Source organism: Crocodylus porosus, unplaced genomic scaffold, assembly GCF_001723895.1.
Source record: "Crocodylus porosus isolate Cpor-Errol unplaced genomic scaffold, CroPor_comp1, whole genome shotgun sequence".
Classification (NCBI taxonomy): domain Eukaryota; kingdom Metazoa; phylum Chordata; order Crocodylia; family Crocodylidae; genus Crocodylus; species Crocodylus porosus.
In genome coordinates, this window is record NW_017728918.1 from 45,709,264 (window position 1) to 45,731,959 (window position 22,696).

A 22,696-nucleotide genomic window follows, 5' to 3' on the forward strand; every position below is an offset into this window, starting at 1 on the left:
CAAAATCTTATTTCATCTTAAAGTTCACTACATTCTCTGTTCTATTACTCAATTCCAAAATCCTTATGCCACGTTCCACCCCAACCCTTGTCAGACATATTCCTAAGATTTAAATAAAACTCGTAAAGACAGGACCTCAGCAGATCTTTTCATGCAGGAAGAAAGGAAATGAGAGGAACATTTAAAATGAGAAGGCCAATGAGTTTGCTAGTCAGCTTGAGGAAGGCTGGTTTAGGGCAGGGAGGGGTTTTCAACCTTTTTTTTTTTTTTAAACCAACTGTACCCTCGGCAGCCCCATTTTTAACAAGTGTACCCTTGGGGAGGGGAGGCGGCGAGGGGAGTGCGACCGAATGGTGAGCAGTGGAGGGGAGGTGAAAGGCAGCAACACAGTACCTGTGCAGCCTGCAGAAGGGCACTGCTGCTCTCGCTCCAGCCTTGCTCCTGTGAGACAGCGGTGCTCCGTCCCTACTTACTCTCATGTACCCCTGGGACCTTTCAAAGTACCCCCAGGGGTATGCGTAACCCCAGCTGACAACCCCTGGTTCAGGGGAAGTTTAAGAAAGAATGGAAGTATGAGAGAGATACTTGCATGAGGTTTGTCGGAGAAACAGATAAATGGATATTGAGGTGGAGAAGAAGGGAGGTTAGCAGACAGGCTGATAAAACACTAGGGTGTGGACATCTGAGAGGCAGAGTTACGTATTGCCTTGACTACAATCATAAAAAGTTTGAATACATGTGTGGGGGAGGAATGGAAGGATTCATAGAAGGGTGATGGAGGCAGACAGGCAAGAAGGATTATTTTAGCAGTAACATTTTTCTGTAATTTTGTAAGTTGATTTTAAGCATTGGCAGCAACAGCAATCCCCAGAGCCCACTAAAATGCAGAACTAGCACAACACAATGGTAACACAAATTTATTAAATTATCTTAATAGCAAACACAGGTAAAGTCAGTCTTGCCTGATAAACTGCCAGCCTTCTGAAATTAAAGGAACTATTTTCCATTTTGATACAACAAACCTTAAAATATCATGGAAGTTGAGAGAGATTAAAAATTATAGTGGCTATTGTCAAGGCAAACAAATGGAATGGTTCAGCAGAAGGACTCTACAGGGGTAGAAAGTGTTTGTCCTAAGGAACTAAGCTGGTAGACTAACCTTTTGAGAACAGCACGCAGAACTAAAGAATGTGAGGAGCACCATGAAATTGAATAAGAGGAGCAGAAAGCACATCTATATCTGCGCAGCAGAAAATCATTGTCTTCTACTTGCATCTTTTTTCATAGTTTCATAGTCAGAAGGGACCCTAGCAGATCATCTAGTCTGACCCCTGCCATGGCAGGAAAGAGTACTGGGGTCAAACGACCGCAGCAAGATGTTCATCTAACCTCCTCTTAAAAACCCCCAGGGTAGGAGCCTTCACCACTGCTCTTGACCCCCTCCATGCTCTTGAAGTGCGGTGCCCAGAACTGGACGCAGTACTCCAACTGCGGCCTGACCAGTGCCGCATAGAGGGGGAGGATCACCTCCCTGGACCTGCTCGAGATGCCTTAGAAAATTTTTCATTGAAAAGTAAGGCTGGAATGAACCTCTGGAGGGCATTTTGTCTAGCTCCTCCTCAAGGTAAGAACATCCCTGTCTAAAAACTGTTTGTCTAACCAAGCCTTAAAAGCTTCCAAGGATGGAGATTCTACAAACTTTCTAGGTAAACTCCATCCTCACAGGGAGAAAGTTGTTTGGTTTCTCCAACATATTTTCCATCATGGCATTTGGTGCACTGGAAGAGATAGATTACATTTATAGAGGTGCAGCTGTAAGACCCAGGAATGTTGATGGATCTGTTGTGGGATGTAGTTATTGTGGAGGTGGTGGAGATGTGTTGGCAGGTTTTGCATTGCTTGTCCTGGCATGGTCTGGATCCATTTGGTGTCGTTTGGGTCACAGGGAGTTTGCTTCTGGTGATGAGGTTAGCAAGGTTCAGTGATTGTTTAAAGGCTAGGATGGGTTGTTCTACAAAGATCTCTTTAATAAAGAGGTCTTCTAGTATGGGTTGCAATTGTTTGAGGATTTTCCATGTAGGTATCAGGGAAGGGTGAAATGTCATAACTAATGGTGTGTAGTTTGTGGGGATTTTCTTTTTGTACTGCAGCAATTCTTCACGTGGTATCCAGGTGGCTCTTTCAACAGTGCGATCTCTCTGGAGGAGTGTCTTTGTTGGTTGAAGGCCCTTTTTTGATTCATGAGGTAGTGGTCACGGGTAATCTCCTCACTGCAAATTCTGTGGTATCAGAGAGCTTGGCTGTATATTACAGTTTTCCTGGATCTTAGAGCTGCACCTCCAGAAATGTTATATGCACCAAATGCCCTGTTGGAAAATATGTTGGAGAAACCAAACTACATCTGTGTACCAGAATGGATGTACACCAAAAATCTGTCAAAGACAAGAATACCCAACTTCCTGTGGGGGCACACTTCTCACACAACAATCACTAGAAATCCGATCTCTCAGTTTTGATCCTCAATGGGAACTCACAAAACACCTTCAATAGACAAGCCTACAAACTTCAGTTCATAATTCTACTGGATACAAAAAATTGTGGACTCAGTATAAACCTTGGTTTTATGACACATTACAACTTGCCTGACATCTGATACACCAGGTACCTGCTTGACCTGACTTCTTACATTTTTTCCCCAACCTTTTCTCCCTTCCGCTCCTCTCCCCTCCTCTGTCTTTTGTCTCCCTGATTTCCTACTATTTCCTTCTTCAGTATTTCCTACTATTTCCTTCTTACCCTGTATTATTACCTCTGTAATGTTTCCCCCTGGCCTTTTTCCCCCTGCGATCTTCCCCCTCCAAGCTTTACCTTTTGTTTCTCCTTTCTTCCTATTTATATTTTCTACCTATTTATATTTTCACTACATCCTCTCACACTTTCAGCTTCTCTCATTCCTGTTTTCCTGATCTACAACTATTTTCTTTTTCACTGGCAGCTTCTTTTCCACCTTGAATTCTACTGTAATGTCTCCCTTTAGCCTTTTTCCCCCTGCTCTCTTCCCCCTCCCCTCTCTGCTTTACTTTTGTCTTTCTAATTTCTACTGATTTACATTCTCACTGACATCCTACCACACTTTTAGCTTCTCTCATTTCTTGGAGTTTCAGAACAGCAGAGACTCTCTATGCCTGAAGAAGGGTAACTGAACCCCAAAGCTTGCTAAGAACTTTTTTCCAACTATTCAGTTGGTCTAATAAAAGATATCACATCTACCCAAAGAACCTTGGCTGCCTATGTCCTTAGACCAACCCAGCTACAACCAAAAACCCATTCTCCTGATCTTAAGAGATTGACCCTTATTAGTGACAATTTCACTCTACTTCAAAATACAGGTTATAGTTCATTTCTGATGGACCACTGAACGATGAGAAGTAATTTCAAACCCAAACTGTTTGATGGTATCTCTGGGAGTTTCATGACAAGACTATAATATAACTCTTGACAGTGTTTCCGTTTTGATCTATTATTTTCTCTTTTGTTGAAACTTTCCATGATGTTATATTATTGTGTCCCACAGATGAACAGGCACTGTAAGGAGTCCTTCCTCTCCTAACTTCACCACTTCTCCTTTTCATTTTCTATCTGGAAATGAGCCAGTATTTTATTTTCATGTGGGTAAATATTCTATCATAGTGGTGTCATAAATCTGCTTCCTTTTGCACAGGCCTGACAGACTTTCTTACGAGGCAGCCTACAAATTCATGACCTACCTTATGCTGAGCAAGCTGCATCTTAATTTTGTCTGGATCATTTGCAATCTCAAGTTCTGAATCCAATGACTTTTCTGACTCTTCTAACCACTCCATAAGTTTGTGCCAGGCTTCATGGAACTGCGGAAAAGTGGGATTTTGATTTATTCAAATGTACAAATATGCTGGTACATAAAATACTCACAAATCCTGACGTCTGCCTGGGGACAGACAGTGAACATCTGCTTAACAGATGTGGAAGAATGAGGATGGCCCTCTTCTTATGGCACTTGAATAGGCACCAGTCACAGTCCTGTGTTCACTTGAGCTAGTCTGACCTCCTAACATGATCAACTGCCAGTTATACATCTAGTTGTACACATATGTTTCATTCAAATCATGGAGTGTTGAACACATCTCAGCAATTTCTGTTGGAATGTATTTGCTGCAAGGGCTCTATAGATACTCCATTTTCACTCAGATTCTACTCAGCTAAGATTCCTGATTACTACATTTCTCATTAGTAAAAAGGTTGCTCAAAACAGTAAGGAGCTTGTAATTTACTGAAGTATGGACCACCCATTAGGGCGAGAGCAGTAAAATATTTTGCTGGAACCCTCCTTCTAGAAAGGCAACACAGGACTATATCTCATCCTTGTGAAATGGATCCATACCACTCTTTAAAACAAATGGATGATTACGTCCCTTCTTTTGAAAGAGAGAAGGTACTAATATGCATCTGGATGCTGTACTTTAACTCTTCCCTTACAGACTATATTGTGTTGCAGACAGAGCAATCACTGATTGGGTTAAAAATGAAGTTTTTAATTTCCAAATGAAGTGGACTGGACTCCATGACTAAATCACAGCAATTGCTTCACTAACTCAACAGTCTGTTACACTAACCCCAGACTTCCTTAAAACACCATATACTTCAAGAATCTGGATTTAATTACAGAAAAGTTCAAAGAGCTGTATAATAACTGTCAGATTACCTGTTTGGCTCGTTTCCTTGCATCATCCAAAGCTCTTCCTCTTTCCACCAGGCGCTGAACTACTTTTTCCCATCTACTCTGTACACTAATCAGCAGGTTCTTAATAAGGACAACATCTTGTTTCTGGCTGAAATATTTCAGATGGGTTCCGGTTTTGTCTAGCTCTATGATCTGGTCACGATGAGAATTTACTTCTGTGGCAAAGACCTTGCAAAAGACAGATATTTGTACTTCCTGTTGTACTGTTTATTCATTCAACAAATATAAAAAAAAAGATGGGATTTCAGAAAAGGCTACAAAATGCTATTTAAAAGATATAAAAACGTTTTCTGAGTGACAGCATCGGAAAGTTGATTTGGACGTTACACAGAACCTCCAAAGAGTGGGTGAATTATACTACATATCTGTTTTTTAACATACCTTGTGTTCATCAATTTGAAACAAGACAGTATCCAAGATAAGGCTTGGCCGAGAAGCTGCAGTCAAAGTTTGTTCAGCCTGGGTAAGCCAGTTGATGAAGTCTTGAAGTGAGTTGTGGAACTCCATTGCCAAACCGAGGGCTTCTTCCAGTTTGGCCTGTAAAGATATATTATCATTTAATAGCAGTTACTGTTTAATGGATGCTTTAGCTGAATAAATCATTTTAGTTGATTGCATCCCAGAAAGAACCCCTACTTTTTAAACAATTTTCCAACTTAATGTCTATATGTTCTGCATTTCAAAATAATAGCCTACAAAATATAAATGGAGTCACAGTAGGAAAAACAGCAGTAAAATTATAGTAAAAAAAGCGGACAACAGAGCAGCTAATTTCAGGGGTATGTTTTTCTGTATCAGAGCATTCCTCCTTCTGGCACTCACTGGTTGGTAATAATGAAACAACACAACTTGTCAGTTCGAGACAGACATAAATAAGCACAGAATCACAAAAGTATAGGGGTAGAAGGGAGTTTGACAGATCATCAAGTTTAGTGGTTCTCACGTTTTTTTTTTTTTATCTAATGACCACTGTCAACCCTCAAAATTTCTCAGACCGCCAGGCAATTCATCACCAACCTGTTAGTAGCTGCAAAAAGCAAAAAGGGCCTGGTTGTGCACCGCTTACTATGACCTTGTGGATTATCCCATATTTTAGGAACTGCTGATTTAGTTTATTTTCCCTTCTATTATTTAAAGAACTTACACCATTCATGAATAATAACGTTCATGTTTAATTTTGATTGCCTGAATCAGGATCATGTGGGCTTAGTGTTGCATGCAGATTTTTATTAAATATTAAAAATCATTTAGAGATGTTCAGCCAATCATATTGCTGAACATTGCAGCCCTACAGGCCGTTGTGATGGACTGTTTTTGTCACTTTGGTATTGTTTCATTATATATTCAAAGTACAAGAGACAAACATTTGTATTGATAATACTCTTTTTACTTTTTTTTAATACGCTCTTGCCATACATTTGATAGTCTAGTCCCATTGATAACATCATTATCACCAGCTTGACTCAGGTCAAAGAAAAAGGGCACTACTTCATGGAAAAGTGAAAATAAAATGAAATTTAGAAGTAGTAAATTTACATTTTGCATCAGGGTAATCATGCTGCCAAAACATACTAAAGTAGAAACCAGTTTCCTAGAACAATGGGTAGAAGCACAATTGTTTGGAATACTTAACTTATATTGATCAAAATGCTAGGAAAATCAATAAAACAATTTTGTGTTGACAAGGCTATGAGAAAATACAATTTTCTGTTCTACTATGTCCATAATCTCTGTAATAAAACAAGAAATGCTCTCACTCTGCAAAATAAACATATCTCTTCATATATTTTTAGAACCAGTTTCCCTTCCACACATATAATGGTATGTTAAAGACTTAACCCTTTGGCCCTTTCAAGTCCACTGGTGAATTATGAATCTTTGTCCAACAATAAACATCCTAAAATCCTGGAGGCTGAGTAATTATAGATGCACTATAGATACAATGATTCATCATTATAAAATGTTTAAATACATTGCTTCTATTTCTATTTTTATTCAAAGCCACCTACTTTTCTTTCGCTGAGTTTTGTTTGTACTGATTCCCATTTTTCTTTTAAGTTATTTATGTCATTTGCCTCAGCGGATTCTGCGCATCTTGCAAGCATCTGCTGGCCTTTCTGCATCAGACACTTGTAAGCCTCTTCTTTGGCTTCAAAGGCAGCACACAGTTCCTAAATTAAGAAACAGCCAATAAAATTAGTAAAAATTCAATAGCTTTTACAATGTTAGCTTTTAAAAATAATGTATTTCAGGAGGATTTATACATAGATTAGCAGAGGAAACATAAGCAGTTCAGAAAAGGCAAAATTAACAAAGAAAGGACCCAGTTATTCAGGAAAGGAAAACTTCCATGGCATGCTAGATAATTTTTCAGAATTTTTGTTTTAGGAACATATATATGTATGTAAGGTTCCTGGCATGGGCATATATATCTTACATATATTCCTGACATGGAACCTGATCTGACAGATGTACTTAACTCACAGGACAAGGTTTGGCAATCTCTGTAAAGTAAGCCATTTGCCACCCTTTGCAGGCCAAGAGCTACCAACATATCCCCAGAAGTGGGTGGGAAAGTATGTAAAGGCAGCTTAATCATGCCTCCTTCTTTGGCACACCATGCATATCATCCTTCACCCACTAGGCATGGCGCCAGATGCTGACTTGGTTGGTATAGGTAATATTGGCAACTTTTACACATGCTCCGGGGGTGGGGGTGATGGCGCTTTAATTAGAGCAGCTCTAAGAGCCACTTCTAATTAAAGCACTGTCTCATGTATCAGCAACCCTGTGCTTAAAAATGGCAGCAATCGTGCTTGAACTAAAGCTCCTTCGAAGAGATTGAACTAAAGCTTGTTCGACAAGACACGGGAAGCTGCTGGAGCATGGTAATTGCCACGCTCCAGCAGACTCAATTAATGGAGTCTGTTCCGATGCGCTGTAATTACAGTGTGTCAGAGCAGCCTCGGCATTCGTGTACAGGCACCTGCTGTTTTACTAGCTGCTTTCACTTCTTTTCTGGCCAATTTACACTTTGGGTCTGATTGCTTTACCACTACATACAAGCAATTGTTATGATCTGATGGGAACTGAAATACAAATGATCATAATTATATTCCCAAAATGCACCAGCAGGGCAGACTCTCACTCCCAAACTAGAGCAGTGTTTTACAGAACAAGTAATAGGTAGTGGGGAAGGAAGGAAGAGGAGGAGGAGATTTTTCTCTGGCAAGTCTTGGCTTCCTGATTTTTGGTGTCTGTTGTATCCAAAGAGCATGAAGAGAGCTGAGGAGCCAACAATTATTCTGGGGTAAGAAAGGGAGGAACCTGAGCTCCTACAATATGACAGGAAGGGGAAAGAAGAAATGCAGCATCCCTGAGTAATTATTTTCACAGGCTTCAGTTCTTCCCCCTCTTCTGACCCCTGCCTATTAAAAGAGTGCTTGTCCAGGCTGCTCCCTCCCAATTCCTCCTTTCCCTTAAGAAGGATGAGATGAAGGAAATAAAGAGGAGCAAGCATTTGTGTAGCAGAAGCAAAGTATTCCTTGGTGACAGAACCAAAGAGCTCTTGAAAGAGGCAGAAGCTAATTAAATCACTTATGTCCTTGCTAAATGATAAATTCATCATTCTTAGCAGTCACACGCAAACACATCATGCTGGTTTGTACAGGCTTCCTCCAAAACCACAACCAGCTACAAGCAGGCTAAACAGCCTTATAACTGATTGGTGATAATTAGCTCACCCAAAGTGCAGCTTCTAGGGTATGTAAGTTGACCACGTGCACATGGCCACAGAACATATTGTTTACTCCAGAGACAGTCTGGCTCTTACCTTATCCCTAATTCCCACTTCTATCTACATTCCCTCTCATCCAACTTTAGTATTATTTCAGACCAAGACAGTTTGTCCAGTTGGGGTTGTGAGTTACAAGCCAGTTTCTCTTTTGCCTCTGAATGGTAACCTGCTGACTTTGCAGGAAGGATATAGGCAAATTGACTTAAATACTGATAGTTTAAAGCAGATCTTATGAATCAGGGCCAAATTTACACATGTTTCAAACTGCTGTTAAGCTCTCCTTACATAGATTTGGTCTTTTGGTCAGTCACAGGAAACTCTAGGACAGGTGACTCTGGGAATCAGGTTTCTGACTATGCACAGTAAATTATTACAAAACACCCTCTTCAATTATCCAGGAAGCAAATTATTCTCTGAATGCCCGATTCAAAATCCAGCAAGCTGCAGAACACAAAGAGTTCCACTGGCTTCTGATCAAGCCCTGCTTCGGCACTAGCAAAACGACTAGGATGTTTTGGTTTCATTTTCATAACTTCTTTTTTCGTAACTTATATTGTCTTCCAGCCTCCTGAAATGATTAGTTTAAAAATAATAGTAATAAATCATTGAGAAATAAACAATCCCATTAATTTTCATTTCAGAAACAAAAACAGAATTATTACCAAATTTTGAGGGCAAAACATAAGTCCTGGGCAAAGATCTTTTTCATTATTCCAAAATGTTACTGTGAAATTCAGAATTTATAAAACAACAGGGCTTCCTAATGAAAACTGTGTTAGAAGCTCAGCATCAAAGATGGCACTTTTACACATACCCTGACTCGTTCTCAATTAAGCAAGTCTGCTGGAGCATTCCAATCAGAATGCTCCCACATGCTGCACAGCCTCATGTATTTAGCACCCCTGCATTTCAAAATGGTGGCTGCAGTGCTTGAACTAAACAGCTTGTTGAACAAGCTTTAATGCACCCCCGCCACCATTGTGAAATGTGGGAGGGAGGCTGAATACACAAGACGCTGTAGGCATTTTAATTGGAGTGGCTTCCAAGAGCCACTTTAATTAACCCCCTTCCCCTCCCCAAATATGTGCACAAATGCCAGGACAGTTCATGGGGTATCACTCATATCTGAGCATGGACTTGAAGGGCTCAGGCTTCTATCCAGTCATGGCAAGGCACCTTTGGTGCCTGCCACTTTAAAGAAGTTTGAGCAGGCTGTGGAGCAGCCAGCAGGTGCAATACAGCCTAACAAGTCAGTCACATGACCACAGGAGAGCTCCTGAATTGGAGGATGGAACTGAGCAGCCTCAAAATGAACCTAGGCCCTCAGAGCTGAGTTGGTGGTTGTGGCAGGGAGCCAGAGAGAGAACATCACCAGCCAGAACTGCTGCTTCCAGAACACCTGGAGGTCAAGGGTAGGAACTATGGGGATGGAGGAGGTTCCTGGTCCAGTGGAATGACCTAAAACTACACCCCTACTAGAGCTGGACGGTGTGGTGGGGCTGTCTGTGGTGAGGTGGTCCCCAGAAAATGCCACACCAGTGCCTCTCTAGTGAAAGGTGAGTATGGGTGCCGTATAGCCTCAGTCCCGACAACCTGGTGGGTTACCCTGTAGAGGGGACAGGCAAGGGGTCCAGGTATATCATCAGTGGACTGAGAGCCAATGGGAGTAAGGCCTAGTGGCTCCAGTGAGGGGGTGGAGTAGCGGGCCAAATGAGGGCATGTGAATAGGCTGCACACAGTAGGGTCCGCATGGGTGGGCCTGAAGGACTGTGCATGGACTACACTGAGTAGGGGCCACATAGGCAGGTCTGAAGGACTGTGCATAGGCTGGCCTTAGAGCTTGAGTAAGCTGAGTTTGGAGGGCCCGAGAAGGCAGACCCATATGAGAGAGAGAGAGAGGGTGAGAGGCTCAATAACTTAACTGGAGAAACCCTTGACTGGCTAATACTGGGACCAGAATGGTCAAAGAGCCAAAGCTTCCACCACGAGGGATGGCCAGAGCCAGGGACCTGGGGTTCCAACTGGCCTAGAGGTGAAGCTAGAGCCTATGTGGCCAAAGGTCCTGGAAGGGGCCACTGCTGAGAGGGAGAAGGGTTCAGGGAACTTGGTGACCTAGAATGAGGGCGGAGTAGACTGCCTCAGAAGGAGGGATCAAATTGGGGTCTGAACGCTAGGTGTACATAGAAGGAAGTCCATCATGGGGTTAGAGCCATATAGTGAGTCCATCTGTGAGGCATGGGACATGGTATAAGGAAAAGGTTCAGAGCTGTGTATTATGCCCTTGGCATCGAGCAGTAAATGGGCAGCCTCCCACCTTACAAACAACAACTAATTGGATACATCAAAGGCTTGGCAGGCAAGGCAAGTGGGCAGACTGCCTTAGACAGGTGGGAAGGCCAATGATTTGACCAGCCGCGAGATGGCCTGGCATGCCAGGGCTAAGAGTTCAGGCAGGGACAAGTGGATGGTGCATGGTAAGAGCCATTACATTACCCTAATTCTATTGGATCTCTACATAGAGAAACAAAATCATCCTTAGAATTTTTCTAGAAGAGGAAAGAAAGGAAGACTTCGGGCATCCTGGCTAACTTTCCATTTCCAAATAAAGCAGGTTCTCTGTGATTCAAAGTTCATATTCAATCCCAGCTTCTTTCAATTTCAATTAGTACATTAGCTAGGTATATAATACAGGATTCAGTCCACTAGTTCAAGGCTCTATAAGACAAATATAGATGATTTCAATCGTAATCATTTGTGTTTTCTTAAAGAACAATTAAAAATGTAATTCAGGAAGAAGGGAGGAATGTTAATAACATTGTAATCATTTTCACTTTTATTGCTAAGAAGCAAAAATTCAAAATTCTTTTTTCCTTTTTGTCACAATGCTAAGTTTCATAGTTTCATAGCTGTTAGGGTTGGAAGGGACCTCAATATATTATTGAGTCTGACCCCCTGCCCTGGGCAGGAAAGAGTGCTGGGGTCATATGACCCCAGCCAGGTGCTTGTCCAGTCTCCCCTTAAAGACCCGCAAGGAAGGGCAGAGCACCACCTCCCTTAGAAGCCCATTCCAGATTCTGGCAACCCTTACTGTAAAGAAATTCTTCCAGATGTCTAACCTAAATCTGCTCTGTCAGTTTGTGGCCGTTGTTCTTGGTTATTCCAAGAGGTGCCCTGGTAAACAGAGCATCTCCTATTTCTTGCTGCCCCTCCTCCCTACCCCCCGAGTGAATTTGTAAATGGCCATAAGATCCCCACTCAGCCTTCTCTTGCAAAGGCTGAAGAGATCCAAGTCCCTCAGTCTCTCCTCATAGGGCCATACCTGCAGGCCCCTAACCATATCAGTGGTCCTCCTCTGGACCCAAGGTTATCCACATCCCTCTTGAAGTGCGGCGCCCAGAACTGGACACAGTACTCCAGCTGTGGCCTTACCAAAGCTGCCTAGAAGGGAATTATCACCTCCCTGGACCTGTTTGTGATGATACTGCACCTGCGAATGCATGATAGAGTGAGGTTAACTTTATTGATTAAAGGGCATGGAAAGCACTCTGTCCACATTTGCAAATGATACCAAATTATGGGGTAAAGTTAACACACCAGAGGGTAGGGGATGAATCTAGGCAGATCTGGACAGATTGGAAAAATGGGTGGAACAGAACAGGATGCAGTTGAATAAGGACAAATGCAAGGTGTTGCACCTAGGAAGAAAGAATCACCAGCACGCTTACAGGCTGGGGGAGGACCTTATTAGCAGCACAGCAGCAGAAAGGGATTTTGGAGTCACTGTTGACTCCAAGATGAACATGAGTCAGCAGTGTGATGAAGCGATCAGAAAAGCTAACCGCAGTTTATCATGCATTAGCAGGTACATGACAAGCAGGTACACCACCAAACAAGGAGGTGATACTTCCCCTTTATGCGGCACTGGTTAGGCCGCAGCTGGAGTACTGCATCCAGTTTTGGGTGCCACACTTCAAGAGGGATGTGGACAACCTCGAGAGGGTTCAGATGGTTAGGGGCCTGCAGGCAAAACCGTACGAGGAGGTTGATGGCCTTGGATCGCTTCAGTGTCTGCAAGACAATGCTGAGAGGTGATCTTGTGGCCACAAATTCATTGTGGGAGACAGCAAGAAACAGGAGATGCTCTGTTACCAGGGCACCCCTTGGAGTAACTAGGAACTACGGCCACAAACTGACGGAGTGCAGATTCAGGTTATACATCAGGAAAAACTTCTTTACAGTAAGCGTTGCCAGAATCTGGAATGAGTTTCCAAGGGAGGTAGTGCTCTGTCCTACCTTAAGAGGAGGCTAGTTATGTACCTGCCTGGAGACATCTGACCCTGGTGCTCTTTCCTGCCCAGGGCAGGGGGTTGGACTCGATCTGCTAATTTCCCTTCGACCCAAACATCTATGAATCTATGATTACTTTGTCACACTGATGGCTCATATTCATCTTGGAGTGAACTATGACTCCAAGCTCTCTTTCTGCCTCTGTGCTGCCGAGATCATTTAGCTTTGCACACAGGATAATATATTTTTTTCCTCAACACTGAAAATTAGGGCTTAGTTTTTAAAACTATTAAAAGTTATTATGATCTTGTACAGGCTGTCTGATATACAGATTAAATGCCCATGAAAGGTTGTTAGTTTTGAAATATAGACAATTTGCAAAGCATTGTAATATTATGATACTTACCATATGGATATTGAGCTGCTCTCTTGCTGTTTCTGGTAAGCCTCCAACAGGTTTTGATGCCAAGAGTTGACGCTCAGTGTCTGTCAGCCATTGCTGCAAATCTTCAACTTCACCATGGAAACCTTGGGCCTAAATTAAACCATATCGTTTATGGTAAGAGCTTATTTAAATGTTTTCATTTGGAATACTAGCCTGTATGTAGAATTAGGCTGGCAGCATATTAAATAAGAAATTAAAATAAACCAAAGAAACTCCAAAATAAAATTTTTAATCTATATGTAAAATTAGTTCATACAAGCTAATAGATGGTGTATCCTTAAACATAGCCCTGGAAAGGACACACAGTATGGAATCAGACAAAGGAAGACCACAAGAACAATTCCAAGACCAACCCTCATACCTAAATCAAATGCAAAGGGAAGTTCATCCCTGGGCAGGTGGCCTGCACAATTTTCAAAGAAACTAATACAGAGTTTATAAAAAGGCAGCACTCAGGTGGCATGCACACAGCTGGATCCCAAAGTCCTTAGGACTCAGTGGTGTCTGCATTATGGTTTTGATTAAAGCCCATGTCTAATATCCATATCTGTTTGCTTAATGCAAATGGCCATTTTTGCTAGTTATCCCTTTATGTTATCATTTCCTGTTCACCTGGATCAAGGCACTCTCCAGCTGCTGTTTCCTTTGTTCTGTTTTTTCCAACACATTTTGCCAGCGCTGATTCAGAAGTTCCAATTTGCTCTGTAGATTGCTTGCTTCTTCAACAGCACTCGATTCAATCAAGTCATTTCCTGCTTTCTTAACTGCTTCCACTGTAGACTGATGAGCTAAAACATCATTTTGTAGCACCTACAGGTAAAGCACAAGAAGCAAGACTTCAAATTATAATTAATAAAGCTACCCACAAAGACTGAATCATTTAGTTGAAAGTTAACCTTAATAATAACATCAAGTTTTAGGACCTAATTAAGGCAGTATAAACAGGGCTTATGTTTCTGAATTCTGACAGATGTTATTCTGCTGTACACCTCCACTTGCACATTTCTTTGACAGTTTCTAGAAGGCAAAGCTAAAGAATGGTTAGACATGTGGCTAGGGAAGGGAGTCGTGGTGATGACTCATGGGCTACAAACAAATGTTATATTTGTCCCAGGATAAATCATTTTATCCCAGGACAAAGTGCAATCATTCAGATGCCCATGTTCATGGTCCCAGGATAAATCCAAAAAAGATTCATTGTGTAAGAACTACTAACAGTTTATCCTGGGACACTGAGAAGTGAATCTGAACTGTTGACCTAGGACTACATCATAGAATCAATGACAGAAAAGGCACAGTGCATTCTGCTCAGAAAGTTCTGATTAGAAGAGTAATGTGTGTACATGTCAATCCTAAGATATTTTTGTTCCAAGACAACAGGTGCACAAATGTAATGTCTGTCCTTAGCTGTAGAGAAACAAGAAGTGAACGTGTTTCATTTTGTATGTTTGAATAACTGCAGAGCACTACTCTTGTAGTAACTCTCTCTGCAGCCCTTTGATTCTCAGGCTGCCTTTTTACGTAAGTCAAGGCCAAACCAGTTTTCATGATATGCCAAACTGGCCGAGCTTTAGAATTAACCTGGGAGTTGGAGAATGGGCATAATGCAACTTCCTATGAACTTCTCCAACATGATAACAAGGACTTGGATCTACCTCTCAACTGAGACCATGTTGAGCTGGCAATACATTCCAGGCAGGTAGGATATTTTCAAACACTGACAATAATTCTGAAAGTTGATGTTTTAAGTATTTGAAGTAAAAAGAATGGGCACATGGAGAAAAGATAAAGGAAAATACATGATAGCTCAATCTGCAAAATTCAAATATGAGACTGACATCCGGGGGACCTGGTTCAGACCCATCTCTGCTAAAGTGTTAGATCCTGGGAAAAAAGAAAAAGAACTTTAAAACAAGCTATATGGAGAGACCTATTAAACATACTGATTAGCAGGAAGAATCTTAAGTGGTCCTTAGGTGGGGAAACAGTATCCTATCATCCCCTTTATGCCAGTTCAAGCACTGTAGATGGTAGCTACTTTAAATTATTTCTCCAATAGGGAAAAAATAAAAAAGTTATTCACAGAAACAGATGCCTCTTATCTTTTCCTTCCTGATGAGGCTCCCCCAGGACAAGGACTATTCTTATTCAAGAGAAGGATGGTTTTCTGAGCTGAAACAGGAAGTATCACTGTGAACTCCTTAGCCTATAAACTCTGTTTTGCGGAGAGGAAGTACACTGTGCCATGTGTTTGTTGAACTCCTTGAGCACTCGACAAAGAGTAAGTAAACAAGAATGTCTGGGTGCTACTTAGACAGCCGAACACTCCTTTTACTAAGAAAGTGAAAGACCCATAGATGAAATACTAATTCTGTAATGATTTAAGTGGGAAGCATTCTGAGACAAGTCACTAAGAAAACTCTTATTTATTCTGCCTGGTGATGAAGAGGATGATGAACTCACATACTGAATCCCTTTTCAATTTTTCTGTGAAACTCAATTCAAGCTGCCTATTTTCAATATTCAGAAAACAGGAGGGATGAGCACTTAGGTTATGTGCTGCATATGAAATCTATGTGACCTATGAATACCTGCCATCAAAATATCCTGCCACATGAAAAACTGAAATCTCTCTTCTTTCTGAGAAATACTCGTCTAAGTAAGGTATCATTAACATTTGTCTCATGCCATGAAACACTGACTCCTCAGTGGGCCCCAAAATGATATAGCAATATGACAAAATAACAATTATTAGTATTTTTGTGGAGAAGTAAAATGAAGGCATAGATATTCTCTCTAGCTGTACAGATGTGTAAGTGCAGCAGGCTATATATATGTCAGTTTGAAGCAAATAACTGACATTGTGTAGATTATATTTTTGGAACCTTTCTCTTTTCATTTGTGAGGCAGACACAGCTATTTCAGGGTATAAGTGTATTTTTTTCACCCTGGTTCCAATAAGGGCCATTACAGGGATATACTGCCTTAAGGTGAATACTAGTAGTTCTACTTGGTAGTTTCCCTTGTAAAATAGTGCAACCTGTCATGTCCTCCTTCTCTCTGGCTGAAACATGGAATTATGGTAAAGAGTATTGGAAGGAAGAGGAGAGAGGATTCTTATCCACATGCATTAGTCAATATAGTTTCTAGATCTGAACTTACAATCTTAATGCAATGTCTTGAAAATCTCTAAAGAGTTATTTAACAAATACAAAGCTGTACATAAGAAATACCACTGAGATAAACATCAAAATAATGGCTCTGTGAACACTGCTATAATTACATACATGATGTTTGGCAAGTTCTATTTCAATAGCCTTAGGGTCTCCTCCCACAGGTTTCTGTTCATTCAGCAGGTCTTCTGTATGGGTCAGCCATGTCAATAACTCATCCAGAGCATGTTGGAACTGCCCCAAAGCTAACAATGCCCCCTCCAGCTTGTGCTAAAGTAAAAAAAAAAATAAAAATAACAATGAAATTGTTTGTTGGCCTAATGATCTGACTGGTTTAAGGTGAACTCGATGCCAACACATCCCATAGACTGGGACACCTGGGACCAACAGACTCAATACAAATCAAAGAGCAACAGAATTATCCCAGCTTAAGCAACTGATCTCTAGTTAAAGCTGAATTTGCACTTCCATTACAAACCGTTGAATTCTATGTTCAAACTACCACTACATATTCCAATACAACATATGACTATCTCAAAGACACAACTGTATTCATTATTTACGTTCTGATTTGAACATACATGACATTTGTTTCAGTTTCCTTAAACTTCTGTTTTTCAATTAACTATCTCAATTTAGGAACAAAAACTTTTTCAAGCATGGTTTCTTTAAATTTCCGTATTCCTTTTTTGATGTGTTAGTGTTTTAGAAGGAAAGCTGGAATGGTTTATTTATCAGTTTGGAAAAGAAGTGCAGCGCTCAGCACAGCAGCTATTTCTGTATCATTCTGTATGTGACATGTTTTCAACTGCCAAGTCAAACTGCATCAAAAACAAAATGAAATGAACAGGACTTTATTTGAACTTCTTGACAGAGGAAATGAGAAATAAATATCCCAAATGTGTACTAATAATAAAGGAAAATGTAAAATATATATTCTCTCAATTGTATTTTTAAATCCTTACAACAAAAAAGAAAAATGATATAGCTTTGTTAAAATACAGGACCAAATTCTACTGTATCTAATACTCCACCTAATAAGTGCTTAAGTGAACTTCATCACCTTAGTAGAATCCTGTTCTGCCCTGTTCAAGTCCACATAAAACTATTAATACAAAAGGGGTAGGTCTTCCTCCTGCTCACTCCTTTTTGTGACTTAATCTTAAAGCTCTCATGACTGTGTCTTAAAAAAACCAGATGAATAAATAGATTTTCAGGGACTCAAAAGGAGTGAAATACGATCACTCTTTGACATCCAAGTTCTTCGCAGTGCATAACAGACGACTTTAGTGACAAGTCTGTAGAATAAATCTCTGACCCCCAGCTTTACTTACCTGTCTGTTAATAATTTTCTCCTCTAGATTGTCCCACATCAGTTTGAGCTCTGAGAGGGGGTCTTGAACAGTGTGTTTGTCACTTTCCTCTGTTACCTTCTTCAGCAACAGTTCTGCTTGATGGTTTAGTCTTTCCATTTCTATCTGCTGTTGATAGGCCTCTGTCTTAAATTGCTGTTGTAGAGATGAACACAATTAAGTCACAAGTAACTATCATATTGTATGCAGTAAGGATGCTGTTGTTTAAAATATTCTATGTAACACTTTCTGATTCCAACTGTCTCAGTAAATGGCATAGCACGATATATTTCCTGATTCAAAGTTAAAAAGAAATGTACTGCTAATCCAGGAAATTCCTGCTAAACAAGGACGAAAAATGTCAGCACCCCCCAAACATCCCCCTTCCCTTTGTTAACTATGCACACAGACAGGTGGAAAGATGCACTTAACTGGGATGGTTTAGTCATGAATGATCCTGGCTTGAGAAGGAGGCTGGACAACTAGATGACCTTCAAGACCTGCTTTCCTACGATTCCATAATATAAGAAGTTTTTCTATCACTCACGTGTTGTGGCAAAAATGATACATACGTTGTAAGCTGAGTAACTTCCAGTTTTTGTGGTTGAAATAATGTGGTACTTTGAGATTACACAGAAACATTTATTGAAAGCTATTGAAGTGATTTTTTTTTTTTTAGTAAAGAATCATTTTTAAAGGGCAACTGAAGCAACGAGCTTAATACAAATTCCGGATGTGCATTCTTGGTCTTTGTGTAAACTGCTCTGCCCTTGTTCAAACTGCTGTTATCTCAGGCGCATGTGTAGACACTGCACCCGAGAGTAGTTTACTCTGATTCAAACTACTGTGGAGTTTATTGATTCAAATCAACTGCAAGTCTAGATGCATCCAGTGAGAATAAGATCAAGGACTCCATACTGCCCGCTTCCACTGTCACCATTAGGTAGCCCTGTTTCCTATTCAAAGCACACCTCAGCCTGCTAGTGTCACAGCTATAATGAATCATATTTCCATAGAATGGAACTTGGGACTTTTACTTCAGACCACAGCGGGATCTGGTGGAAATTATGCAATTTTAATTTGTGTATATCGCACAGTGACAGGCATTCAGGGCTTTGCAGCCAATTACCCACCCACTTTTCCAGAGACAGGTCAAGTGACCCAAAGATGACTGATGAAGGGAAAAAATAAAAGATAAATAAAAACAACCCTTAAGTAACCTTTTGAAGGAAATGAGTATTGTAACTTTGGGGGTGGGCAGGACAGTTATAGGTTTTTTGGTTATAAAAACCTATTTATTTGGGGGAGGTGGTGGTAATCTAGTCCTACACAAGAAAATCAGAAGCAGACAATTTCATCCATAAACTTTGCTTATAGTAAAACTTCATGATGTTTTAAACTTCTTGTATAACCATGTTTTGTTACAGTTTAAAACAAAGTTAGATAGTTCCTACCTTCAGTTCCTCAGTTTGCTGCTTCACTGTCTCTAGATCTGTTCCAACTGGTGACATTGAAGCTAATTTACTACCAGCAATATCCACCCAATCAAATATTGCCTGAAAAAAATCACAGTAGAAAATTGTAACATAAAGACAGATGGAAGGTATATGGTAAATTAAATTAAATATAATACACTGATATTGTCCTAGTGCAGTAGACAATTTCATTATTTCCCTCAAAAGAAAATTATTTTTTATAAAAAACCATATACCATTAAAATTGTTTTTGACAATTCAAGCCTGTAAAAAGTACTTATAGAAAGTACACCAAACATAGGAGTTACTCAAGCATAAATACTGCAAGATCTGACTGACGGGGTCCCTCCAGACATGGTACGTATGATGGGATTAGATATACAATCCACACAATCACACTTCCTGCCATGCCACACGTGCATGGCAGGAGGCATGATTGTGGGATTGCATATTGGGTCCCACTGATGACACGTTATTACTAGGGACCTACTGAAATCATGATTGCGTGATTTTTGCAGAAACCACAATTTTGCACAGACTCTAAGAAAGAGTGTGGACTCCACGAAAACTGGCAGGCTCACTGCAAAAAAACAAAAAATGAAAAAAAAAAAGAAAAAAAAAAACTTACTGGCAAGCAGAGAAAAAACTGGGAAGCAAGCACAGGGGGAAGGCAGATGGGGAAGAGTTGGCGTGGAGCAGAGAGGGGAGGAAGGAGGGAGGCAGGGCAGGGCTGCTTGCACCAGAAGCCCTCCTGACTCTGTCTTGCCCCAATGCTCCAAGACTACAGGGCTTCCAGGCCTTTTCTCTGCTTGCCAGCAACTTTTTGGGTTTTTTTGCTTTTCAGTGAGCCCTCCACAATGGCAGAGCTCACCACTTGAGGACAGCCCAAAACCGCAGCTTAATTACCCTGATTAAGCCCAGGAAAGTCATTAATTCATGAGTTATTAAGTGTAAGTTAATGGCTTTCTAGGGCTTAATTAGAGTAATTAAACCATGGCTTTGGGCCGTGAGGCAATCTGTGGGGAGGAGCAGGACTGCTGAGGCCCCTTGCCCAATCAGATGTGGGGAGGAGGGGCCAGCTGCACTCAGCCCACAAAAATGGCAGCTAGTCCCAGGATATGCCTGCAAAATTAGCTGACTGCTTGCTCGAGTTCAGTATTATTCCTTATTACCAGTGCAGGGGGAGCTAGGGTTTATGATCCTGCACTGCCAAGTAGCAAGCACCTGTGTCACAGCTATAATGTGCAGTAAACTGCTCCCACAGGGTGTACACCATGCATTCCCTTAGCTGGGACCCCGGTCAACTGACTCGGCTCCCAGCTGCAGCTGGGTGCCCCATCAGCTGACAAAGCCCCTAGCCACAGTTGTGTATCTGGCCACATGCTCAACTAATGATGTGACAGAAACCAGCCACAAAGTTATTACACATTTTTTGTGGAACAACCGCATGGCTTATTCCTCTTTTTATCATACCATTAATTGAGTGAACACATGGCCCGGTTATAAACTGGTTAATCACACCTTAAGCATAACATGTGGCAGGGGCCTTATTAAGAGCAACATTCTTCCACTGTTTCACATGTTAAACATTATTTTGAGACATCCCATACCAACAACACAAAGCCATCTTTGCTTTATTTTTTATCATAAATAAAAATGTTTGGCTGTGTGTAGTTCAGTAGAAGAGTGGAAGTGTCACTTTTTGTTTATGCCACCCTAGTAACAGGATGCAAGCCTTATTGTACATTCCTGAAATAATGCGGAGCAGCCTCAAGGGTGCTCCACTTCACACAAATTATGAACAATACCTTAAAACTATATCAGCAGCTGGAGAACTGCAGTGGCAGAAGAATTCCTCAGCTATGTTCTGCTTTTATTGGCCCTTATGTTTTAATTTTTGCTTAGGTGTGCTTGTGGTAGCTTTTGGCTTCTGAACTACTGCCCCATGAAGGAGAACCTTCCACTAGCAACAGCAAGAGCACACCACAGATCCATCCCAAATAAAAATCTGTCCATAATATTTTTATGTTCTTTAATGACATAAATAATGTAGTGTAGCTATTTAATCACCATTTATGATATTTTTATACAGAGCGCTTAGGCTGGTGTAATAGCTCTTGTGTTCATAGGAAATGTGAAATGTCTGAACTAATGCCAATATTCTGTATGTCACACTATCAGTCTTCCAAGCAGTAAATGCATGATACCATAAACCATACCAGGAATAATCAAGTATTCAGGGCTAAATATTTAGTGAGGTATATTCACACTCAGAAAAATTGTTAACAGAAGTTTTTGCTTGATCTGCACAAATTGCTGTTGTAGAGATGAACACAATCATTTAGGTCACAAGTAACTATCATACTGTATGCAAATAAATGAAGTAGTGCAGCTATTTAATTACCATTTATAACATTATTACACAGTGAGTGCTTAGGTTTGTGTAATAACTCTTGTGTTCATAGGAAACGTGAAATGTCTGAACTGGTGCCAATATTCTGTATGTCACATTATAAGTCATCTTGTAAGTAAGATGATCATTTGTCTTGAAATAAGGGCATATGAAGTTACATTTTAACGTTTATAATCAATAAAAGCAAGAATTCCAGTGAAGGAAAGGAATATGTTTTGAGCCAATCTGCTTTAAAATAATTTTATATGGGGTAAGACATTGTATCTGTCAATTGTCCAACCCTTCTCTGACAGGATTATGAGATATAGTTAATGGTTTAAACTCAAATAATAAAGAAAATATATATTATATAGAGACAACAGTGTTTAAAAAGGGGGATGGAGAGTTTATCTGTTGATTTCTAAAGTGAAATATCTCAAACAAGAAGTATTCTGCATGGATAACATAATACTATGAAGAACTAGATAGACTGGAAATGAAGGTACACAATGAAATCTCCAAGTTTGCAGATGATAGCAAATTATTCTGGGTAGTCAAGTCTCAAGCTGATGGAGAACAGCTGCAGAAATATCTCACTAAGCTGACTGAGTGGGCAAAAAAAATGGCAGATGAACCGCAACGTTGACAAGTGCAAGGTAATGCACATGGGGAAATAAAGGTCAGCTATACATATGCACTGTTGAGTTCTAAACTAGCTGTTACAACTCAGGAAAGAGACCTTGGAGTCACTGTAGATAGTTTTCTAAAACTGTCAGCTCAATTTGCAGTGGCAACCCAAAAAGCTAATAAAATGTTGGTTATCTTTAAGGAGGAAATTAAAAACAAAATAGAGAATATCATGCCATAAACAAATCCATGCTGCACCGATATCTCAAATACTGTGTGCAGTTCTGGTCTCCACATCTCCAAAAGGACGTAGTAGAATGAGAAAAGGTACAAAGAAGGGCAACCAAAATAAGGGGTCTGCAACCATTG

The 22,696-nt window shown here is 40.6% G+C and overlaps 1 protein-coding gene across 15 annotated transcripts in view; it reads right to left on the minus strand.

Annotated features, from left to right (window-relative positions):
• The window catches only part of DST (dystonin), a 478,409-nt gene that overhangs the window by 39,359 nt on the left and 416,354 nt on the right, over window positions 1-22,696 (minus strand). For all 15 annotated transcript variants that reach the window (XM_019537571.1, XM_019537570.1, XM_019537564.1 and 12 more), the window contains 9 exons: window positions 19,288-19,389; window positions 17,816-17,989; window positions 16,596-16,751; window positions 13,921-14,118; window positions 13,270-13,398; window positions 6,790-6,951; window positions 5,162-5,317; window positions 4,742-4,948; window positions 3,768-3,887 (listed from right to left, as the gene is read on the minus strand). In XM_019537571.1, coding sequence (XP_019393116.1) covers window positions 3,768-3,887; window positions 4,742-4,948; window positions 5,162-5,317; window positions 6,790-6,951; window positions 13,270-13,398; window positions 13,921-14,118; window positions 16,596-16,751; window positions 17,816-17,989; window positions 19,288-19,389 — 1,404 coding nt within the window. The remainder of the gene's footprint in view (window positions 1-3,767; window positions 3,888-4,741; window positions 4,949-5,161; window positions 5,318-6,789; window positions 6,952-13,269; window positions 13,399-13,920; window positions 14,119-16,595; window positions 16,752-17,815; window positions 17,990-19,287; window positions 19,390-22,696) is intronic.